This window comes from Acinonyx jubatus, chromosome B2 (assembly GCF_027475565.1).
Source record: "Acinonyx jubatus isolate Ajub_Pintada_27869175 chromosome B2, VMU_Ajub_asm_v1.0, whole genome shotgun sequence".
Classification (NCBI taxonomy): domain Eukaryota; kingdom Metazoa; phylum Chordata; class Mammalia; order Carnivora; family Felidae; genus Acinonyx; species Acinonyx jubatus.
Window position 1 is genome coordinate 34866105 of NC_069385.1, and position 22602 is coordinate 34888706.

The 22602-nt window shown below is 37.8% G+C and overlaps 1 protein-coding gene across 2 annotated transcripts in view; it reads right to left on the minus strand.

Moving 5' to 3' along the window:
* LAMA2 (laminin subunit alpha 2) overlaps nt 1-22602 on the minus strand; it is a 606210-nt gene that overhangs the window by 29127 nt on the left and 554481 nt on the right. Inside the window, exons 53-59 of one of the 2 annotated variants that reach the window (XM_053222254.1) lie at nt 21858-21996; nt 19269-19280; nt 16376-16496; nt 13796-13972; nt 9823-9971; nt 4723-4899; nt 4325-4493 (exon numbers count right to left, since the gene is read on the minus strand). In XM_053222254.1, coding sequence (XP_053078229.1) covers nt 4325-4493; nt 4723-4899; nt 9823-9971; nt 13796-13972; nt 16376-16496; nt 19269-19280; nt 21858-21996 — 944 coding nt within the window. The remainder of the gene's footprint in view (nt 1-4324; nt 4494-4722; nt 4900-9822; nt 9972-13795; nt 13973-16375; nt 16497-19268; nt 19281-21857; nt 21997-22602) is intronic. The other variant, XM_053222255.1, reaches the window with a different exon arrangement.

Consider the following 22602-nt stretch of genomic DNA (forward strand, 5'->3'; position numbering starts at 1 on the left):
ATGGCGGGGAAGGGAGATGTGGCCAGTTCCCGATCACTGGAGTAAGGGCCAGTTTGCTTCTTCAGTGACCCCCAAAGTGGAGGGTTTAGGGAGACCCACTCACCACATCCCTCTTTCCCAGACCAGAAATCAGCTATCTAACGGGATACTGAACAGGAATCAACGTTGAAAACCAATGCTTTCAATTTATCTTTTAAAAAGAGTTATGAAAACAAAACACAGGTAAGAATAGTTTGTTTAAATGATGAAAATCATCTCTAGTCCATAATACATCTGCTGTTAGCATCTGATATATTTCTTGCAAGGGTTTTTTTAATGAGTTTTTCTATCTTTCGATATAGATGTGATTATGCAGTATATATGGCTTTATATCCTGTTTTCCCCACTTAACACAATGTCATAAGTATGTCATCATCATTTTATGTTGTTTCAATTGAAAGATTTTATGTATTAAGACTGTGATGACATATTAACATTTGCATTTTATAGACCTGTTTTTACACTTCTGGGTACCACTAGTCATTTTGTTTGGATGGAGTTTAATGGTGTCCCCTGCCATGCTTCCAATTTTCAATCTTGAGAGCTAATGGGTTGTGCTTGTAGCCCACATTCCGCACTTATCCAGACTGATCTTCACACATACTTGCTCACTTTGTCATTTATATAAATGTCCAATTTCTCAAATCTGCCTCTCTGTCTCTGTATTTCTCCCTCCCCTTCTCCCTCTCCCTGGCCAGCAATGATGATATCTTATTCATTTTTTGCATTAGTAGGCTCTTAACAAATATTTGTTATAAATTTGTTATAAATGTCAAACTTTTAGTAGCCTTTAAAAAGCAGACCTTCTTCTCCACACACACACACACACAGAATGAGAAAGAGAGAAAGAAATCAAATTAGAAGATATACATGGTTCCATAATCTGAAACTATAAAAATACAACTCAATAGGGATAGAAATTCTAAAAAATGCAATTACCACCACACAGTATAAATAATTCTAACGTGCAAGAGAAGGGACAATAGCTGTTAGAATTTAGATATCTGGGTTTTAGTGGCAACTGTCTATAACACGTGTGATCACAGGCCATCCTGTAAGGTCTAGGGCTTTGTTTCCCCATATGGAAATTAAGGGTCAGAATCTTTAAGGTCCCTTCCAACTCTGATATTCCGTGAGCCTTTGTATGCCAGCCCACAGGACTGCCATTCAACTTCTCTTTTGCTTTTGTCTTGTCTAAGTGGAATGTTCTGTTTTGGAAAAGTTAAAACATACACTGCTGAGAGAAAATGGAAATTGGAATTAGAACAGAAGGTTATAAGAAAACTTAAATGAGTTAAAATCTCTAGTCCCAGATGGGAAAGTATCTTTATTTTCAGAGAAAGGGAAAAAACGTGATCTCTGGAAACCACAGAGGGAAATGCTTCAGACTCCCTAAAAAATAAAGTCTGCATGGGCATTTAGAAAAGAAAGGTGAGGGGAGCCTGAGTGGCTCAGTTGGTTGAGCATCCAACTCTTGATTTAGGCTCAGGTTATGGTCTCACGATCATGGGTTCAAGCCCCATGTCGGGCTCTGTGCTTGCAGTGTGGAGGCTGCTTGGGATCCTCTCTCTCTCCCTCTCTCCCGCTCGTGCTCACCACCTCTCTCAAAATAAATAAATAAACTTTAAGAAAAGAAAAGAAAAGAAAAGGAAAGGAAAGGAAAGGAAAGGAAAGGAAAGGAAAGGAAAGGAAAGGAAAGGAAAAGGAAAAGAAGTTGATCGTTGGGGACCAGCAGGCTTCTACACCAATAAACCATACCAAGTCAAGATGGGCTGGCTGAGAGACCTGACACAACAGAATGAGTGGTACAAAGACCCTCAAGACTGTGGTTGACTGAATATGGTACCTGATGATGAACGAATAGCATGATCCATTGGTTTAAAACATTGAAGTATTCTCAGGTGCATCCTTAATAAAATCTGATAACAGGCCACAGGAAGGAAAGGTACTGCTGTCGCCTCAACTGGGCATTCCATTTTGAGTAATATGGTCCATTCTAAGTGACATATTTTGAAAGGGATATTTCAAAGTCAAGAAATTGATCAGCGGAAATATGGGAATCAGAAATTAGGTCATATGAAGAATGCTTGAGATTATGGAATATTTACCCTAGGGGAAAAGGACTTCGCTAGTTTTTTCTTTTTCTTTTTTAATTGAAGTATCATTGACACACAAAATTACATTAGTTTCAGGTGTACAGGGTAGTGATTTGTCAAGTCAACACCTTATGCTATGCTCACCACGAGGAAATGACTTCACTGTTTTCAAATCCTGGAAGGGATGTTAGAGAAGATATAAGCTCAAAATATTTCTAGTGACAAGGAGCAGACTGGTTTCCAAAACAACCAGTTCCATCATGGAAACTAAGGAAGAAAAGAAAATGTTCAAGAGTTTTCAAAATCTGTGCTCAACACAACATGTTCCACCCATCAACTGGCAAGCGCTATAAATACGATGCACACGCTGTTAAGAGCATAGTGAGATCCACCCTCTTGGATACGTTGGTGATGCGAATGTAAATTGGTGGAACCTTTGTAAAAAGCAACTCAGATATGTGTTGAGAACCTTAGATACATTCATCACTTGACCTTATAATTATTCATCTAAGAATCTATTTTAAGAAAAATAAATGAGAAAGTTTGGCATACAGTGGCACTCATCAGAATATAGTTTCCAATAGCAAAAAACTGGAAGCACTCTAAATGGCCCACAATGAGCACAAAGTAGAATTAGAAAGACAGAGTGTTGCAGTGATGAAGAGCCAGACTGTATCGTCAGACCTACTGGATTAAAATTCCTATCCTGCCATTTACTGGCTGTGTCAGCGGGTGGGTTACTGAGGCTAGGTCATTCTTGCCAACTCAGCTACAAATGGGATCATATATAGTTTACAGAGCCATGATGAAAACCACGTATAATGCTGGATGGAATTTGTTTAGGCAGTGGCTGGCACATAGTGAGCACTGAGGAACAATCATTACGATCATTACTGTCTAGTAATTATGCCATTTATCAAACGTTTCGTATATACGAGACATTTAACAAACATTATTATTTTTTAATCCTCCTAGTCACTCTGAGACGTATGTGTCCTTAATATACTCATTGTACAGATGAGAAGACTGAGGAATAGAATGGCTGAGCAGCTTTCTCAAATTCATACACATGGTAGACTGGAATACAGGACTGAAACCCACACTGTAATCAATGAAATGATCAGCTCCATAAAATGAAATATTTTTTGTGTCTCTTTGCATGTCGCACCCACACACATGTATGTAACTGAAACAGGGAAACTGAAGGACCCCAAAAACATCTTTCTGTTCCCTTTCCTGCTTCTATTCTTGCTAGGACCTGCACTCCCACCCCACTTTACACATGGTTCAGAATGCAAAGAGTGTATGTCCTATTTGTAAGGGACAAGGAGTTCAAGATTTCTTTAGAATAGATAACATTTAAGGAAGGACCCGGTGAGAATGACCAGAGGAAGGTATTATATGCGCATTCCAGATCCCCAGCCTGGATATATGGAAGCCAACGTTCCCTAGCTCCAAGGAATAATAATACCTGGGCCCTGGCCTCTGTTCTAACTTGTTCCTGGATGTCTGAGAGGCATGTACACTGGACCACAATTCTCAATGAAAACCCCCAGACCCCAAACAAAGATGAGGCTCATAGTCCTCTCCTTTCCGAGTCTCCCAGATGCCCTGAATGTGTCTGCTCTGTCCATATCTTCAACAAACTCTGCTTTTACTTCCTACTGGCTCACGTTTGATTTCCATCCTTCGAGAAGCCACGGGCCCTCTTGGCTGGTCCTTTGGGTCCCTTTCTGGGTCCCCAGAGCTAGCCTGTCAGCGTCATAATCAGACCTATACACTTGTATGACATTTAATTATTATTACCTGTTTCAAAAAAAAAAACAATACCAAATTGTACATATAAAATTTACTACTTAAAATGCAAATAAAAGGGGCTGGAAATTGTTACGGTTGTCTCTGTGTGGTGGTATTATAGGTGGATCTTATTTTGATTCTGTGATAACTTTGATTCTATGCTAACTTTTCAACTGAAAACACATGCCATTTTACGAGGAGGAAAATTTAAGGAGAACGATACATAAATCAAAGTAATCCAAGAAAGATGTAAGGAGAACGGGTTTTCATAGACCAGTTTCCCTTCCTCTAATTCTAGAAGTAGAGCATATGAGATATCCTGAATTATCTTCTCTCTGAAAACTACTAGAATACAGGTTAAAATTAGAAAGCAATAGCATAAAAACACTCACCTGTGCCACAACTGGGGTGGGTGTAGGGAAGGCTGGGGTGGGCACTGGCTCTGGCTGGGTAACTATTTCAGCTGGAATTTCTCTACCTTCATCCTCACGGGGTTTCTGATGGGCACAACGACCGATGTCTGCATTTTTGAAGGAGACAGGCTGTGCAAAGTCCATGGGGCTAATGGAATAGGATTAAAATTAAATACTTTCTATTAGTTTTTATCATCTTGCTTCCTTACCATTGAATTTTTCCTCCCCCTTTTAAAGGCCAGCAGTGCAATTTTTAAAATCTAATGAGAAGGTCTTCTCTGGACGCCCCTCCCCGCACCACGCCATGGTTTTGTGTAGTGTAGATGCAACAGGGATCCTCATATTAAAAAAACCAAACAAACAGAAGAAGTACTTACACAGAGTTTATAACAAGGTTCCATACACAGCCTTCAAAAGGAGGAATATTTCTGAGCGGGGGAGGTTGAAATTCAGGTGGAGCACCCCCAACGAAAAGCTTCTTAACTTCAATTGCCTGTTCTACTGTCAGATTTTGCATATGCCTTCTGTCTTCATCGACTTGAACAGTAAACATGCTAGTAAAACATTGAAAATACACAGTATAAAACACAAAACATCCAGTATAATTGGAAATCAAACTCTTTCCTGCTACCCCTCACCCCTTCCTCCAGTAGCTTTTAAGTGAGCCAAAATTCGATAATTAGGAATTCTACACTAAGCTAACAATATTTTTTCTCAGGCTCTGTCCCTCTGCCTCCCCCTGCTCCATTAGCTCTCTCGGAGAGTTGATTGAAAGAAGGTAATAGTGGAGCTGTAACGTTAGCCTTGGCTTTGGCAACACTGGCCCCAAACACACAAACCCATAGAGCTGAGGCTTCTGTACAGTGCCGTTATAGCTAATCGTATAAGGCTCAGTGGGTTTAGCACAGCGTGGGGTCACATTTTGTTTGGTTCTTTATTTCTTGGTTCATGCTAGCTATTATCTTCTTGCTGGGGGACAAACTGTGCTCATGAGAGTTTGGATTGCAGGACTCAACAGCAAACACTTACAGGGCATTTTATAAAGAACATAGCTGCTGGCTTTTGAATAGAAGAGGCAGGCAAGAACATCATGCTAATTGTTCCTTGCCATAATTTTCCTTAGTGACTGTTTCATTAATTTCCCTAATTTGCTTATGAGAGATAACTCACACATTACTAATTGAGAACCTCATGTTACTTATTCACCATCCATGGATCCTGGGGCAAAGAATCAAAGGAGACAAAAAATTCTGATGATGACAAAGACCAAAGGCATTTTTTTCTTTTGTTCTAGATGCAGGTTTTGAATTTCAGTCCCAAACAGTTGGCATGAGCTATTAGTCATAAGTATTAGTCACTAGCCCGAGGATCATGAATGGATTACTGAAAACTTACTACATATCTGGGGAGAAAACCAAAGTACTTAGTTGGAAAACTCAGTCCTGAAAGGCCATCTTGCTTGATTTTATAAAGAATAAAAACCACATGTGGAGCTAGAAATAATAAACCAGGGCAAAGACACTCTGAAATAGCCCTGAGCTATTGGTCCACTTTGAGACAGTTCAGATGTAAGAGAAGGAAAAAAAAATTGATTTCATTGGTGCTCAAAATGTCATTGTTCAGGGGGTGTAGAGGGAGCAGGTTGGATTTATTTTCAAAGGAAACATAGGGGGAAATGACATATTGGTTTTTTACCAGACTCTGGAAGAGTGTGTTGGCAAAAATCAGGAGGTTCAACATTATTGCTAAGAATGCTGGTGTTTTATGAGACTTAGAAAAGCACTCACTTCTGGGCATGTGTGACTCACTGAGAAGTCCCCTTCCACACACACCTTTTTTTTTCCTTTTGCTAAAAGCAACCTCTTACTAACATGACATAGCAATGCTCCTAAGAATTTTAATGAGGGGTTTAAGCCACTATTAAAGATTGTCTAAGAGAGCAAATCTCTGTTCTTGATTAGAATTTTTAAAAAGCCAGAGGCTCTCATGTTTCTGATGTAGACTGTCTAATCTGGTTCTGTCCCCACGACCATTATAGTGGTCCTTTCTTAGTAGATCGCAGGGTAGAGATACAGAATGAACACGAGCTTTCGGGAGGAACAGACTGGAATTAAGTATTAGTGCAGAAGCTTACTGTGTGACCTGGGCCAGTTATTTAATCTTGCTCAATCTCATTTCATTCATTTATAAAATGAGGATAAAAATACCTGCTTTAAACCATGGAAAACATTAATTAAGGGATTGCACTGAAGCTGTATTACTTAATAAGGGCATTGCTAGAAGACTATAGCTAAATCCTGCTTGTATTTTACATTCTAGGAGCATCAAATCTAGATTATTTATTTAGCTCTTTTTTAAAGGGGAACATTACCAATATGTCCATTAGGATTCTGGTGTCTTTCCTGTTGTTTAAGTATTTATTCAATAACTCTTTACCGAGGACCTACAATGTGCAAAAAGCACTACAATAAACATTATTATTCGTATTATGATAAGTTAGCTGTATTTTCTTACAAGTTCAACAGTTGATTCTTGGAGTTTCATAATTGAATATTTTATTACTTACATTCTGTTTCTTGTTTGTTTGGAGTATTGGTATAAGATTTTGTTTTCAATCTTATACCAATTTTCAATCTGCCAAATGGGTTATAGAAGATATTAAGGGAAGTACCCTGACATTTGTAATCTACATGAAAAACAAAACCTGCAATTCTATTTTGATTGAACGTATTTTGGATGATAAGAAATATTTGGGTTGTAGTGTCCAAATCATGAGCCCATTCTGGAAATCCAGATTATTCCTGAAGTATCTGGTCTAACTTTTGTGGCCTTTAGCCCAATTCTATACCTGTATTGAAGAATGCTCTCACAAAGGAGAAAACCACTTGCTTATGCATCTACTCCAGGCTCTTAGGGCTTTAGGAAGAACTACTGGCCATGTAAGTGGAGTCCAAGAGAAGGTTAAGAGGGCAAAACACAGGAGGCAGAGATCTCTGGAGTACCATGGAATTAGACACCAAAGTAACTCAAATGAGATTTTTGCAGAGGAAGGGGTAGAAAAGGAGAGAGAGAGTGAAAGCGGAAGGATAAAGAGAGATAACAAGGGAGAGAGAAGAGGGCCAGGACAATCTTGAAAAGATTGCTTCTCAGTTTGGTAAAAATCCAATGATTTTGTGAAGTCGTATGAAAATTAACATTTTATCCGGGGCTTTTCATTTAAGAAAGACAATGTCATAATTGACATTTATGATCTGGATGGTGTTAGGAGAAAGCAAGCATTTCCAAATTAATGAGAGTATCATAATCAACATGAAGTAATACAATCTTTGAGGTCACAAAAAAGGGTAAGAATAAATAGTTGGCAAGCACAGGTAGAGGTGTGAAAATCATATACACCTGGGTTTAAATCCTGGCTCTGTTATTTACTAGTTACGTGATTTGGGGCAAGTTAGTTAATATTTCTTCATCTGTGATGGAAGGATATTAATGCAGATTTCACATATGCTTAGCACAATCAAAGGAAATAATCTGTGTCTCGTATTTGACACAGAGCGTGTCACAGAATGAGTATGAAGCATTAAAGAATGTTTCTGGGTGAAGTTGTTAGGGTCATTAGTGATCTCTGGTTAATCAGTTAATTGGGGCACTTACTTAAAGGATAGGCGATGCTTATGTTTTGACCTTAGAGTGCTGAGTGAGACATTATGGTAGCAGATGTGTTCTTGCTTTGCCACAGAGTTCAGTGACTACCCACTAATATGTCTAATACATTATCCTTTAATTAACAGCGAATGGCAAAACTGTTTGTTTATATGGCCAATTAACCGAATGACCAGTTTTCAGAGATGTACTATACACCGAGCTTAATCAAATAAAGGTTGGATTAATGGCCAACAGCTGTGAAGTTGGCATCATAAAATGCCCTTCTTGAAGAGACACCTGTTAAAAGGACACCTTAGCGCAAGATTGTAATGCACTTGGGAATGTGAGAATCCTTTCTGTACAGAATAACATATTCTGGGTGATTATTTTTTGTCAGCTGTATTTCTCAAGTCTGCACTTGTTTCGCTGAAAATTTTTAAAGTTTAAAGACGTTACAAAGTCCTTCTCACAATGAGAAGGACTAGCATTTGGCAAAGAACCTGAAATCTGGTCTGGAAGACATGTAAAATAGTATTTCAGAGCGGTTGCTGAGATTCAAATGAGAAAATTCAGTTTGCATTCCTCCTCAGAGACCATGACCGACATATCTGGCTATTAGGCTAGTAAAAGTTCTTAGTTTGTCTGAATATTGATCCCTCATTTGTCTTAATCATGGTTTCTAAACATCTCAGTTAGTAGATATTCTGCAAGAAAGCTTAGTATCAACATAGCCACAAACCAATGCTCTATATAATAATAAAAAAAAATAAGCCAAGGAAAGCTTTATCATTTACTTAGAAGATACGACATTTTTATTACGTATCTAAACTGTTATCCACACAAGAGGATAATTAGAAAATATGGGTCTGTATAGAACAGCATCTGTTCACTTGAACTCTTGTTAGACCTTCATACTGTTGTCGTATTTACAAATATTCCCTGTGTCTTGAGGTTTTCTCACATTTGATTTCCAGTTCTTTTCTGTGTTTTCAGTCTAATTAAATGGCTTGCTGGTTTGGAGGTCTGAAATCTCTGGGCTTGTTTTCTTTTTCTCTAATTGTCCTTCTAAACTGATTACCAGAGTTGTCATACAACATTTTGATGAAAACTACAGATGACTTTCCCAATAAAGGAAATATCAAGTGCCACAGCGTCGTGGAGAAATGAAAGATGAGTTTACAACACTATTACTGCCAATTTTGTGATTCAGGGCTGGGAAGCAGTGCTCTCATGGATCCTTAGAGAGGCAGCCTCCACGCACTGATGGCTGGACAGCAGCCTTCTCCCTTCTCTCCCTCAGCTCTGTTCCCTCATGAAGCCACTCTGCAGGGACCCCGGGCATCTTAGTGGGGGACAGGGATGAGGCGTGCACTTAGCAGCTCTCAGTAGGTCCTGCAGCTGCTGCACAGTCCGGATCTGTGACAGGTTTCTAAGCAGCTGCCATAACTGCTTTGGAACCTGAATGAAATAGCAGCTGCCAAAGGCTGCTGGTTCCAGCTGAGCTGTTCTGTGTGTTTTGCTATGCGCATACCTTATTTGAGAAGAGAATATTTGAGAGGTGCGGAGGGAGGGATTTTTCTTATCTATAGCTTCAGAAGATGTATTTGGTTTTTCCAAAGCTGGAGCAGAGAACTGCACAGAATAAAAAATGCTACGAGAATTCTTAGGGGCCAAGGTAAATGAGGTTCCCGAAGTATGAAACGTAAAGAAGATGAAATTAAGCGACTTGATAGTTTCACAATGCTTTGTATGACCACACATACGAAGGTCCAGTCAGAGACTAATGTGAGCCAAGGAGTTTATGTTAGTTACAAGTTCTCTAGGGCTATTGTTACCCTTTACTCCTCTCGACATGAACAGAATGTTCTCTCCCGTCGTGAAACAGACTCGGCTCTGGTTTGACGACAATTTTCCTCATTGTTCTTGTCCCCATGGAGAGATGCACTTCCAGACGGCCCTTGTTCAGGAATATCGCATAATAGGCCTGCAATATCAAGGGGTTGTTGAAGATTAAAGAGGGGTCTCCACTACAACAGCGTTAAAGGTTCCCTGACAGATCTGCAGATTCATTGGCTCTGAGATCTTACCTGAGAATTTAAGGCTCAATATTTTCTCAGAGTATTTAAAGTGGCTGACAAAAGCTTTTTAATCATTGGCCACTTTTGCTCGTTAGATGATGTGGAAAGCAGATGTAGGAATACAGGACCCTCCGCAAACCAAATTTGCCATGCTGAAGGTAACAGCTGTGTTTGCACCGGGTCTCTAACTCACAAAACGCGTCAGGAAACAAAGGGTGTCAATCCCTCTCCCTCCTCTTCACAAGTGGACAGCTAGCTTCTGGAAATCAGATCCGACTCCCAATCTCATGGCATTTTGAGTGTTTAGACTGCAATTTGTTCTCTGAGCTGCTGGAATAGATTGCTATCACCAACACGTAACTTGTCTCCCACACTTAGAAAGAAGGAAGACAATTTTTCATCCACAAACATGATTGCTTTCTTCTTGCTACTGTTACTATAGCAACCAGTGTGGTTTTGAGATCAGATTATGAACCCTAGGGAGCTTGAATGCATTCCTTGTCCCCAAAGCTGATGCCACGTGTGCTCCCTTTCTTGTAGAGCATGAGGGCACCATGATCACTCGGTCCGCTGTGAGTCACCTGCGGTGGTGGAGAGGGTTTCAATCACCTATCATAATGCTTTTGATGATTTACTAAATCGTCTAGGCAGCTGTATGTCCAAAGCACAATGTCCAGAGGGCCTGGACTCGTGCTCACCATCCATCAAAGAGGCAACTGCAAACCACTCGCTCGATTAAAATTTTCTCAGGTGAATGACGGTTCGATGTCTCAAACTCCTTTAGCAGAACAGAATCACAAATAACCCTATAGCATCAAAACGTTAGCTTTGGAAAATAAAATATGTCAGTGTAATCAGCATTGTTCTACAACAGACGTGAACTATTTAACATTGTCTCCTCTTTCAAATAGCACTTCGATGAGATTAAAAAAATGAATATTCATTATCATTAAAATGTTGAAATGTTAACATATTATTTCCACTTTACTTTGTAGTATAGTACTTAATATGTTCTCATTTTAATTGTTCTAATGGGCACATGTTCTATTTTAGGAACTATCCTGAAGGCTGGTGATTTAAGTCCATTTATTTAGTCTTGAAGGGGAGAAATTTGGAGCCAGTAGGTGGTGCTTAATTATCTGACAATGACCTGGGAAAGATATATCCTTTAGTAAAAACCTACTTCACAATGTTTCATCTGGTCCTCTTATTATAACTAGCTTATCGTTCATAATAGTAAGAAAATAATTTTATTTTTCAAGATTAAAAGATAAGGAATTTAAGAGGAAATTTATATAAGTGCTTATGTGCAGTAAGAAATGAGAGAAAATAACACTCTTTCCCCTCTATATTCTTTAAAAAAGATTTTTATTATGACTATTTGGTACATTACCCACAACATAAGAGACATGTAGATAATGAAGCTATGTTCACAACTGTACAATTAAATGGATACCTGTAAATCTACACCCAATTTAAGAAACAGTACGATCGCATCTTCTGTGAGTTTCCTCCCAACACCATCCCCCAGGTTCACTATCTTAGAGGTAACCACAACATGGAATTCATGTTTATCATTCCCTTGCTTTTTAAACCTTGTCTTTGAAAATTCACACATATATCTGTAAACAGTATGTTGTTTTATGTGTATTTTATTTATTTTTGTTGTGTGTGGACAGGCGAGGGGCAAAGAGAGAGGGGGACAGAGGATCTGAAGCCGGCTCTGCACTGACAGCACAGATCTCGATGTGGGGCTCGAACTCATGAACTGTGAGACCATGACCTGAGCTGAAGTAGGATGCTTAACTGACAGAGCCACCAAGATGCCCCACTTTTTTTTTTTAAGATTTTATATTTAAGTAATTTCTATATCCAATGTGGAGCTCTGACAATCCCAAGGTCAAGAGTTGCACGCTCTACCAACTGAGCCAGCCAGTTGCCTGTTTAGTGTTACTTATATTAGAAATCTATAAAAATGGCATCATACAGTATGTAGTGCATTTTTTTCATTTCTCTTCAATTTCTAATATTCATCTATATTATTATTTTTTTAAATCAGGAATAGGTATTAAATGTTACCAAATGATTTCACTGCATCTATTGAGATGATTATATAATTTTTAGATTTTCTGATATTAAAATACTCTTGTATTCCTGAGATAACTGAAGTTACTCATGGTTATACATCTTTGAATTTATTTTGTTTGGTATTTATTTTTCTTAGGGAGAAGAATAAGATTTATTATATAGTATTTTGGATAACATGGGTTTCAACTATGTGGATCCACTTATATGCAGATTTTTTTAGATAAATGCAATACAGTAGTATACATGTATTTCTCTTCCTTATGATGTTAATAACATTTTCTTTTCTCTAGCTTACTTTCAGAATACAGTGTATATAATACATTGCATAATACATATAATATACAATATGTGTTAATCGAATGATTATGTTATAGGTAAGGCTTCTGGCCAATGGTAGGATATTTGTAGTTAAGTTGTTGGGGAATCAGGAGTTATATGTGGATTTTTGATTGTGTGGAGGGGAGCAATGTCCTGACCTCCCATTTTGTTCAAGGGTCCACCGTATTACTGGTTACCCAATTTTAAATTATTTTTTAAAAAACATAAAATCACAAACAACACAACCTGGTTTATAAGAATGCATGCATATTTAAGGACATATTTGTAAAGCATTCCATTCTTTGGTGATGGCAGACTAGGTAATTCCTATGAACTCTTTCACTGAAAAAAACAAGATCATGTGGAAAAATATATATATTTAAAAACATTAGATTGAAAGTACTGGAGAAATACCACGGCAGTAAAGAGTTATGGTGCCTAAGAGACAGCTTTTAACAATCAAATGGCTATGGGCTATGAAAATTGAAGTTCACATCTTATAATGCAGACACTATGTAGGCTTTAAGTTCATGTCATGAGTGAAATTGAGCATAGACTACTGTCCATGCTTGTGTTGGTTGTGCTCTATTAACATTCTCTATCCCAGGTCCATTCCCTGCCTTCTCTGTGTCCAGAGAGGGTGGAGTGGGTTAGGCTTCAACAGACTGCATCATGTTGGCTAGTCAAACTGGGAAATTGATCCTAGAAGCAATTTAAATTTGAATTTAAGGTATCCTAGCTGGATATCTACAGATATCCAGATAAGGAATTGGATTTTGAGACAAGGGAATATGATTGTAATTAGAATATATTTTAAGCTTTCTCTCTTTAAATACTCATATGCTAAACCCATACAGAATATAGGTGCAAATACAAGCGTGACTGCACCTAGGACTGACCCACAAAGAAAATCATAATGGAGATAACTGTCCTAAGAAAGATGATAGGAGAAATAAACAGTGCAAATCTAAATGTATAAAGACAATTTATAGGGGCACCTGGGTGGCTCAGTCGGTTAAGCGTCGGACTTCGGCCCGGGTCACGATCTCATGGTTTGTGAGTTTGAGCCCTGTGTCAGGCTCTGTGCTGACAGCTCAGAGCCTGAAGCCTCCTTCAGATTCTGTGTCTTCCTTTCTTTCTGCCCCTCTCATGCTCATGATCTGTCTCTCTGTCTCTCAAAAATAAATGTTAAAAGTTTTTTTTTAATAATTAAAAATTAAATAAAGACCATTCCAAAACCTAAATGTCTCACACGTCTCCTTATAAAATAACTGTTTTATATAAGAACTAGGGAAAATGCATTGTTAACTAGGTCTGAGAGTACCTGTCCAGTTTGCCTTCGTTTCCTACGAGGTTGTACTGGCGTCCCTCCACTTCCCAAGAGAATGATCCCAGACTCATTCTTGGTGCTGAAGGACAGGTTGATTTCTGTGCCTACATCAATCGGTACAGGGGACAGCTCTACGAAACCAGGCTTTGGGAAGCTGACTGTGTAAACGTTCTGTGGGTAAAAGGGAAAAAGAGAAGAAAACATCAGAAATAAAAATTTAAATTAATTTCTCCATCTCACTCTCCTTCAAGCACTCAGTGGCACCATAAAATACATTGTTTCAGAAAGCATGAAACTCAAGAGTTACATGGAAAACTTAGGAGCAACTGAAGAAATACTATTTCCAGGCATGACCGAACTTTCTAAGCAGTTTGGGTTAAAATAAAAATTCTGGCATCTGCTTTTATTTGAGCACTTTTGATTTAAAATACAGATGATTATCACTGATCAATAACATTTTCTTTTGGTTTAATTCTATCTTGCTAAATCTCTCTTGAAAACAGTCTCAGAATCCCTTAAATACCCTCTGTCAACTAATTGTTTATATTTTATAGATGAGTATGACCATGGTTTATGTCTGCATTTTCCTCAGTGATAAGCCCAAGGTAAGATGTCCAGTGCTATCAAATGTATAAATATATTCTAGAAAAATCTAAAAAATCAGGTAAAACCTAAATCTTAATAAGCACACCAAACATTTCGTAGTCCACTTTACTTCTCAAAATGAAAATAGTAATTGTCCTTAATAATAAAATTAAAGCAGTAACATTTCAGATAGTAGCAAAGTGTAAAAGAGAGAAAGCAAAACTCACTCCATCTCAAAGCTGTTCAGAAGCATATCGCGTTTATTCATTCATTCGTGTGTTCATCATGCATGCATTCATTCATTCATTCATCTTTCACAACCTTGCTCTCTCCTCCTTTTTATATTTACACTGAATCTTGATAGGCACATTCCTTTGTAAATTCCTTTTTAAATTTATGTATGTGGGAGATACCTCTCTCAGGAAACATAAATTTCATCATCACTTTTAATGGCAGAAGGACGTTCCACTGTATAAATGTGCTAGGATTTATTTAAGCAAGCCCATGTAGTTGGGCATTTTGAGTGCTTAAAACGGTCATTTTCAAAGTTCTGGATTTTGCTGGAGTAAAATCATGGCATCCTCTAGCACAGAATATTTTCCCCCACAGGGTTTCAGGCCTAGGTAAGTGACAGAAGTATTATAAAATATATCCTCTATTTTTGTTTCCAATTTTCAAATGATAGACTTTTGGATAGTTCTGATAAAACTACTGTGCAGACTTTTCAATATTTATCCACATCATTTCTGCCTCATATTTCAGTTGTAAAATAATTCCTGGTGACGGAAAATTGCCTTTATAGAATTATCATTTTCACACATACAGGCTATTAATTTTCTGGACAGTTTGCCATCCTCATGTATATATCTTTGGGATGTGGATGAGAGTAGCCTTTGCAACATTAAAGCTCTTAGTAAAACTTCCTTAAAGAAGCCAGCATGGATCCTTAGAGTTCAATTCTGTATTTCCCTAGTCCTTACTCCTGAGCTTCTCATAATGGATATCTATGGCCAATTCCAAACTATGAACCATGGAGACCCCGAAAGTTCTGGTCTCACAGATGGATTCACTTCTCCTTTCTCCTATTCTTCCGTGATTTCCCTGAACTCTATAGCCATGTTTTAAAATAATTTCAGTTGGAGAAAGCAGTGAAATGAATAGTTGTGTCATATCAAGGCAATCAAAATTTTGTAAGTATGATATTTTTAACATTTTTTAAGAAACAAACTCATTGCTTTCAGGATTCCCATAAACTTCTTACTAATATTTCCTAATGACTGTTGACTCTTGGTCAGAGATATTTTAAGAGAGCAGAGCTGGGTCTATTATTTCTCTCTCCTATGAGTTGGCCCCTATCGAAGAGTCAGAACAGACTAGGTAAATGGAACTAGGGGTAGCTTTGGGTACAAAGAAAAGATACTGAAGATACCTAACAGCAAAGGACTTTGCAGTCCTGTCAAAGATGGTCTTTGTAGACAGTTCCTAGTCTGTGCCATTTCCAAAGAAAAGCAGGCTTGACTCTCAAGCTGTAGACACGATGCTACGCACTAATGATTATGGTATAAACGATTACTTGTTATTTGTGTAAATTCCTAGTACATTCCAGAAAAAAATTTAAGGCTGCTAATAAAGCTACATATGACACAGGGAGATGAAATAAATCTGAAATAGATTAACAAAAATGAGGAAAGGGAAAAGTAGTATTTGAAAAGGAGAGAGAATCAGAAAAGAGGTTAACATTAAAAATAGATGTTATGAAGTATTATCCATGTGGGAAATTGGTTCACAATTTGGGGTCTTCATCACACCATTTCCTGCATTTATGTGATTATGGTAATTTGTAGAAGTGCTGCAATCTTGCTTTGTTATTTACGTATAGCTAAGAATTTAAAATATATTAACAAGGGATTGCTCCCCGTAAGAGCACCCAAACTAAGTCAATTTAGTCAGATATGAAAGCATTTAGGAAGCCATTAAAAACAAACCAACCTCCAGTGAACATCCTTTGGTAACGCCAACGTAGTCAGGGCTACTGAGTATATTATATGGAGTTCTTGAAATTTCAATATCTTTGAGGCAGCCCGAATATTTCTTCAAATTTACTTCTGGTCTGTTGAAAAGTTACACGGAAAACAAAAGCAACGTCGTTAGGGACATGGCAGTATGGTGTTTGCGACTACCGGACATGAGCCATATGGCGCGAACTGACACACGGGCAGGCATGTGTTTCTCAAATTGTGCATATGTGCACACGTGTACCCAGCAAACCACGCTTCCATTATCCACTGGTTGGATGAAATGGATGTTACCCCATCCTGCAGAAAGAATCTTTATGTAGTTCTTCCTCTCTTTTAAAAATAATCTTACCCACAGCACTTAAATTCACGATACAGGAATTACTGATGTCTTAAGTGCTTCATATGTGTAACAAAATGGTTTTCTTTTTTGTACCAAAGAGTAGATAATTGAGTAGGCAGAGTAATAAAACTATGAACCAAAAAAGTTAAAATTTAGGGGAAAAATTTAGGGAAAACATGGGAAACATTTATTTTGAAAAAAATTTTTTTTTGTCATTGAGTTTTTTTGGGGGGAGAGAAGGGGCAGCTGAAGATTAAGATAATATTATATTTCTCTTTAAAGGTTTAACTAAAACAAAGCCTAAGAAACATTCTTTTGGATTACATAGTCTAAAAAACATACTTAAACATTGGATTTATAGATTGACCCCAAAGTCCTTATTTTATAATGGGGCAGTAACAAAATCAAGCAACCAAAGGCACAAAACCCATCTTCCTTAAGGTTGAAAATGTCTTCTATACCCAAATAACACTTGCATGTTTACTTTTTATTCATTATTGCTTAGAAAAAACCCAACATGCTAGCACATGTGAAGTGCTCAATGGATAGCAGCTAGTAAGATGTCAGTGATGATGCTTCTTTATTTAGTCGATAGCAACACTGTCCAATAGAACTTTCTGTGATGATGGAAATATTCTGTTCTGCATTGTCCAAATCAGTAGTTTCTGGTCACATGTAGCTATTGGCACTTGAAACGAAGCTTATGCCAATGAGAAACTGGACGTTGTTATTTAATTTTATTTAATTTAAAGTTAAGTAGTCACTGTGGCTGGTGGCTACCATATTGAATAATACAGGTCTGTCGGGATAAAAAATAATAATACTTTTTTTGGTGTTAATAAGCATCTGTAAAACCTGCCCAATCAACACCAAAATATTATTAGGATAATGATTAATTCTCTCATTGTCTCATGATGCCAGGTTTCCCTTTTTTGCCTCAATAAAAAACATAGGGCATGCGGAAAAACAGGCGGGAAAGAAAATCAGACCCTGGCATGTGTATCAGGTGATTTATGTCATGCCACGTATTTGTTCTGTCTTTTCTCTCTCTGGAACTGCTTCATTTTCTTTGGTCATTTCCCATTATTCCCAAGGTCTCCTCCTTCTGCTCAGTCAATTTGTTATTATGAAGAACATGTCCAACTGGAGGGTAAGGATCTTGCTTATATTCTTATTTATAAAGCATAGGGAATGGGTGAATTTTATTCCCAGTGTTCATTTGCTTCCATATTTTCTTTTAAAGGATGACTGCTCTATCACAAATTTTTCAGAGGTCCTATCAATAAAGTAAGTCTCTTCTACAAGTTATATAGTTCACTGTTTCATGGACACACAATGAACTATTTCAAAACACGATGATTTAGTAGGCTCAATGCTATGAAAAGCATGGGGGATAAGCAATCACATGTGATCAGATTCCTAATGGTAACCACAGGCCTCTTTTCCTCTGTTTGCCTCAAAGGCAACATTACAAAGCTACACAGTGTCACTCCAGAGTTTTATATATTTCCATTGAAAGCCAGCCTTTGCCTTTTAGCCATCCCAGCAAAAAGGATGACTAGGCTCATAACTATATTGTGATAAAACAACTTGGATAATTTTTTTGTATATACTTTCATTTCTATACATTCTAGTTTCTGGTGTTAGAAGTCTACACTTTGTTTTAAAAATGTCTTGGCTAAGTTAGGCCATATTATCTCCTTTCCAGAAATGTGGCATAGATAGGCTCTGAAATATCAAAACACCAGGCACTAGCCAGAGTGTGCCAGCCCTGCACATTGCTGGGGTTTGATCAGCCACTTACGGAGGCCTGCTGCTCATAGCTTTCATGCTAATGTCTTTCTGCAAACAGGAATTAAAATGCTCCTGGGAAACTATGGGGACCGTCCACAAACTTCGTCACCATTAAGGCAAATACTGGCTTAAAATATATTATTTCCAGAGATTCCTTTTATCTGGCTTCATGGCTAATTCTAAATAAACACGGCAATAAATAAACAGCTTTGCAAAGAGGTGCAAGGGCCCTGTAAACATTTGCATATTTGCAGGCTTGCAAAAAGCAGCGAGGCAGTGGTGAGCATTTGGGAGCACAGGCTGATTGTTCAGCAGACAGCATGGTACTTGACAGATGGGAGTCCAGGGTTCAACCCAACAGACCGCTCTGCTCTGTCCCCAGAGCTACATCTTGCCCATCAACCTGACCAGCTGACCTTTGCATGTGTGCTCCTGCGTATGTGCACCAGGGGGCACTGTGCGTGGGCAGTTCAGAAAGGAAGCAGAGCAAATCTGTCCTCATAGCTGGTGAAATAAGTGAAATTGCAGCCCGATTCACGGTGGGTGAGCAGCAGCATCTCAGTAAGTAAAGGGCAGCACGAGAACTCTCAGAATGTATTACTTGCTCATGAAATGTACTACGAATTAAGCTGCATAGGTATTGCTCTGCTTCTGTACCACTGCTGTGTCTAAGAAGCCACATTTACCCAACCCATGCACTTGAAGAAGGCATGCATAATTTAAGTTTTACCTTGCTTTCATACTAGGTCAAAGGGAAGAGAAAAAAAAACAAACAAACACAATTTACTTGCAATTGCATTTTCATTTAGTAAAACAATACACTTTAATCATAAGTCTTTTTAAAAAGTATCACATGGCAATCTTAAAAAGAAGGGAATGTGAAAAACCAACAGAACAGAAAACAGACATATGCCCTTGACCCCTGTGAAATTCGAATCCAAAGATGACCATTTTCTTTCCACACTATTCTATGGGAAATGTTTATTTTGAAGTACAAATGTTTTTTCAAAAAAAATTTTTTAACGTTTATTTTTGAGGGAGAGAGACAGAGCATGAGTGGGGGAGGGGAAGAGAGAGAGGCAGACAGAATCCGAAGCAGGCTCCACACTCTGAGCCATCAGCACAGAGCCTGATGTGGGGCTCGAACTCACAAACTGTGAGATCATGACCTGGACCGAAGTCAGATGCTTAACCAACTGAGCCACCCAGGCACCCCTTTTTCTTTTTTTTTTTCAATTTTTTTTAACATTTATTTTGAAATACAAATTTAAAATACTAATTTTTATCTATCTGATGAATGAGAAAATGCACAAACGTTGCTATGCTGTAGTATTCATGAGTTGTTGATAAATATTGCCTCTCGATGAGCTTGAACTTAATATATGTAAAAATAATTTATGTTTACCTCATCTTTTGAACTTTAGCATATTAAGATCCTGTCTGTGGGCAAAGTAACAGCAAACTAAGAATGCAAAGCTCCTTGCTTACTCACACATATATGTCTAAAGATTGTATGGGGATAATGTACCTTACCATAGAAATACCATAACTATAAAATGCTGTACTGAGCAAGTAAAAACATTTTAGTGACACAGATTTATTAAATATGCAGTCTGAAAACGAATGTAAAAACCTATCTCAATATAGCTAACACATATACCTTTATAGATAATTCCTAAAATCACTTTATGGTAATTAAAACCAAGTCATCCCTAGAATACATAAAGCTACATCTTGATAGCCTTATTTTGGCTATATTTAATTCACTCATAGGGAATTTAGTTAATGATCTTGCAAAATAAATCTTAGACTGAAGCAACTGTCGGATCTGTATTTATACAGTGCCTGGCACATAGTAGATTCTCAGCGAACACTTGACAATAACAGATATTTGAGTAATAACTATGTCACAGTCCAAACGCATTTGATCTGCAATGAGTTTTTCTGACCAGACACTGTAAGTGTACATGCTTAACACAAGTATATCGTAATGTGGATGAATGCAGAATGAAGCCCCATGAAGCTTATCAACTTACACTCTTGAAAGGCTGGTATTTAGTTGCTCGGTCCATGAATTTAGGTACAGGGAGAAGAGTAAAACTCAGTCTGTATGCTAGCTATCATAAAACGAGATTGAAATTGCACCGCTCGTTTGGGAAATTCAAAAACAACTGACTACCATATTTCTCAGTTATTCTGAGAATCCCTCCAATCACAATGCGTCTTTTAAGAGAAGACACACCAAGGGGTGCCTGGGTGGCTCAGTCGGTTAAGTGTCTGACTCCTGGTTTTGGCTCAGGTCATGATCTCATGGTTCATGAGTTCAAGCCACCACACTGTCAGTGCAGAGCCTGCTTGGGATTCTCTCTCTCTCTCTCTCTCTCTCTCTCTCTCCCTTTCTCTCCACTTCTCCCTCACTCACATTGTCTCTGTCTCTCTCCAAAATAAATAAACTTAAAAAAAAATAAGAGAAGAAACACCGCGATAGGACTTTTATAACCATTAAAAACTAACAAGCCAACTAAACAAAACAAAAATTAAAAACGAGGTAGTCTGTATTTATAGTAAGTTCTTACGGTTTAACCAAGTCAATTCATTCCGTTCTAATTAAACTCAATTAACATTTATTGAGCACCAAGTGCTTTTTAACTCTTTTTTCTTATGAGATGTTTTATAACAAGCAGTAAATTAATTAAATACACATGAAATATTTCCTGAGATTTTTTTAGTTTCTTGAGTTTATTTTTTGAACTAAACTATGAGTTAATTATATCTCTCCATCCTGCTATCTAAAAAACATGTGTGAAATTAAAAAAAACGTTGGCAGGGACACAAGAAAAACTAATACAGCTTTAGCATTAGACATATGGGAAAGCTCCAACATAGCATTAGTATGCTAATGCTTAGCAACAAAATAGGTTATACTCACGGTATTCTGGAACACTGACTGATTTTTAGAACACTAAGCAATCTCAGTGTCCCATGATCTGCAGTGAATGTGCGAGGAGAAGAGCAATTACAAGACGCACATTCAACTCTAGTTTCCACCTTTAATTACTTTTACAATTCTTTTCATCAGGTGAATATGAGGGAAATAGTGATTTTCATCCATCTCTTCAACAAAGATATCCAATTAATCCTTGGGCGTCTAAATCCTGGTGTTGTTCTAACATGTAACATGATTTTTTTTTTTAATTAAGCCTTTCTGCAACTAAAGGTTATGCGACATTCCTGTTGTAATTAAACTGCAGAACTCCAGTGAGCAGGGTGGCCATTTAATTAAAACTTAATCCTTAGCTCTAAATATACACTACATTACCTCAAGTTTCTCAGTGTTGGCAGACCACCAAAATATATTTTGTCATCTGCTTTCAAGTCAAGACCAAAGTTGTTTCCAGAAGATAAAGTTGCTAGGTTCTCCTCCTGGTTAGTATCTATATCTACAATTGATATGTTGGCTGTAAAGGAGAGAGAAAGTCTTACTTGAGCGAGACGAACCATGTCTGTATTATCACTGTTACTTCAAGATAAATTTACTTTAATTCTCAAATTAACATCGACTTTCCCAAGCATTTGGACCACGTATATCTATTGAATAATTGCAGAAGCAATGACATCAATAAAATAAAGTATTAAACTATCCACAAAGAGGGCTTAAAAATAATACCCTGACAAAGGAAAGAAGAGAGGGACTTCTCTGTTTAGTCTGTTTTGTTCAGAAAGCAGATGGGAACCCCTTATCTCATGGATTTTCTCCCTTTCATTCTGACGAGGAGGCTAGGCTCTTTCTGAATTATGTGCTTTCTCACCATAATATTTGCTTAGGCCTAGCCTTTAACTGCTTCATATATTTTGGACCCTTGATGCATACTGAGGCATCAGTTCATTAACATGAAAGATTCAGCCTCTAAATCTTCGCCTGATATTGGATCTGAATTAGCAAGGGTCTGAAAATGGCTATTTAAACCAGTGGATTATAAGGGCATTTCTAAATGTTTATTCTTTGGAACGCTAGTTTCCTGGATGTTCCTGGCTCAAATAAATATGACAAACATTGGGATAAG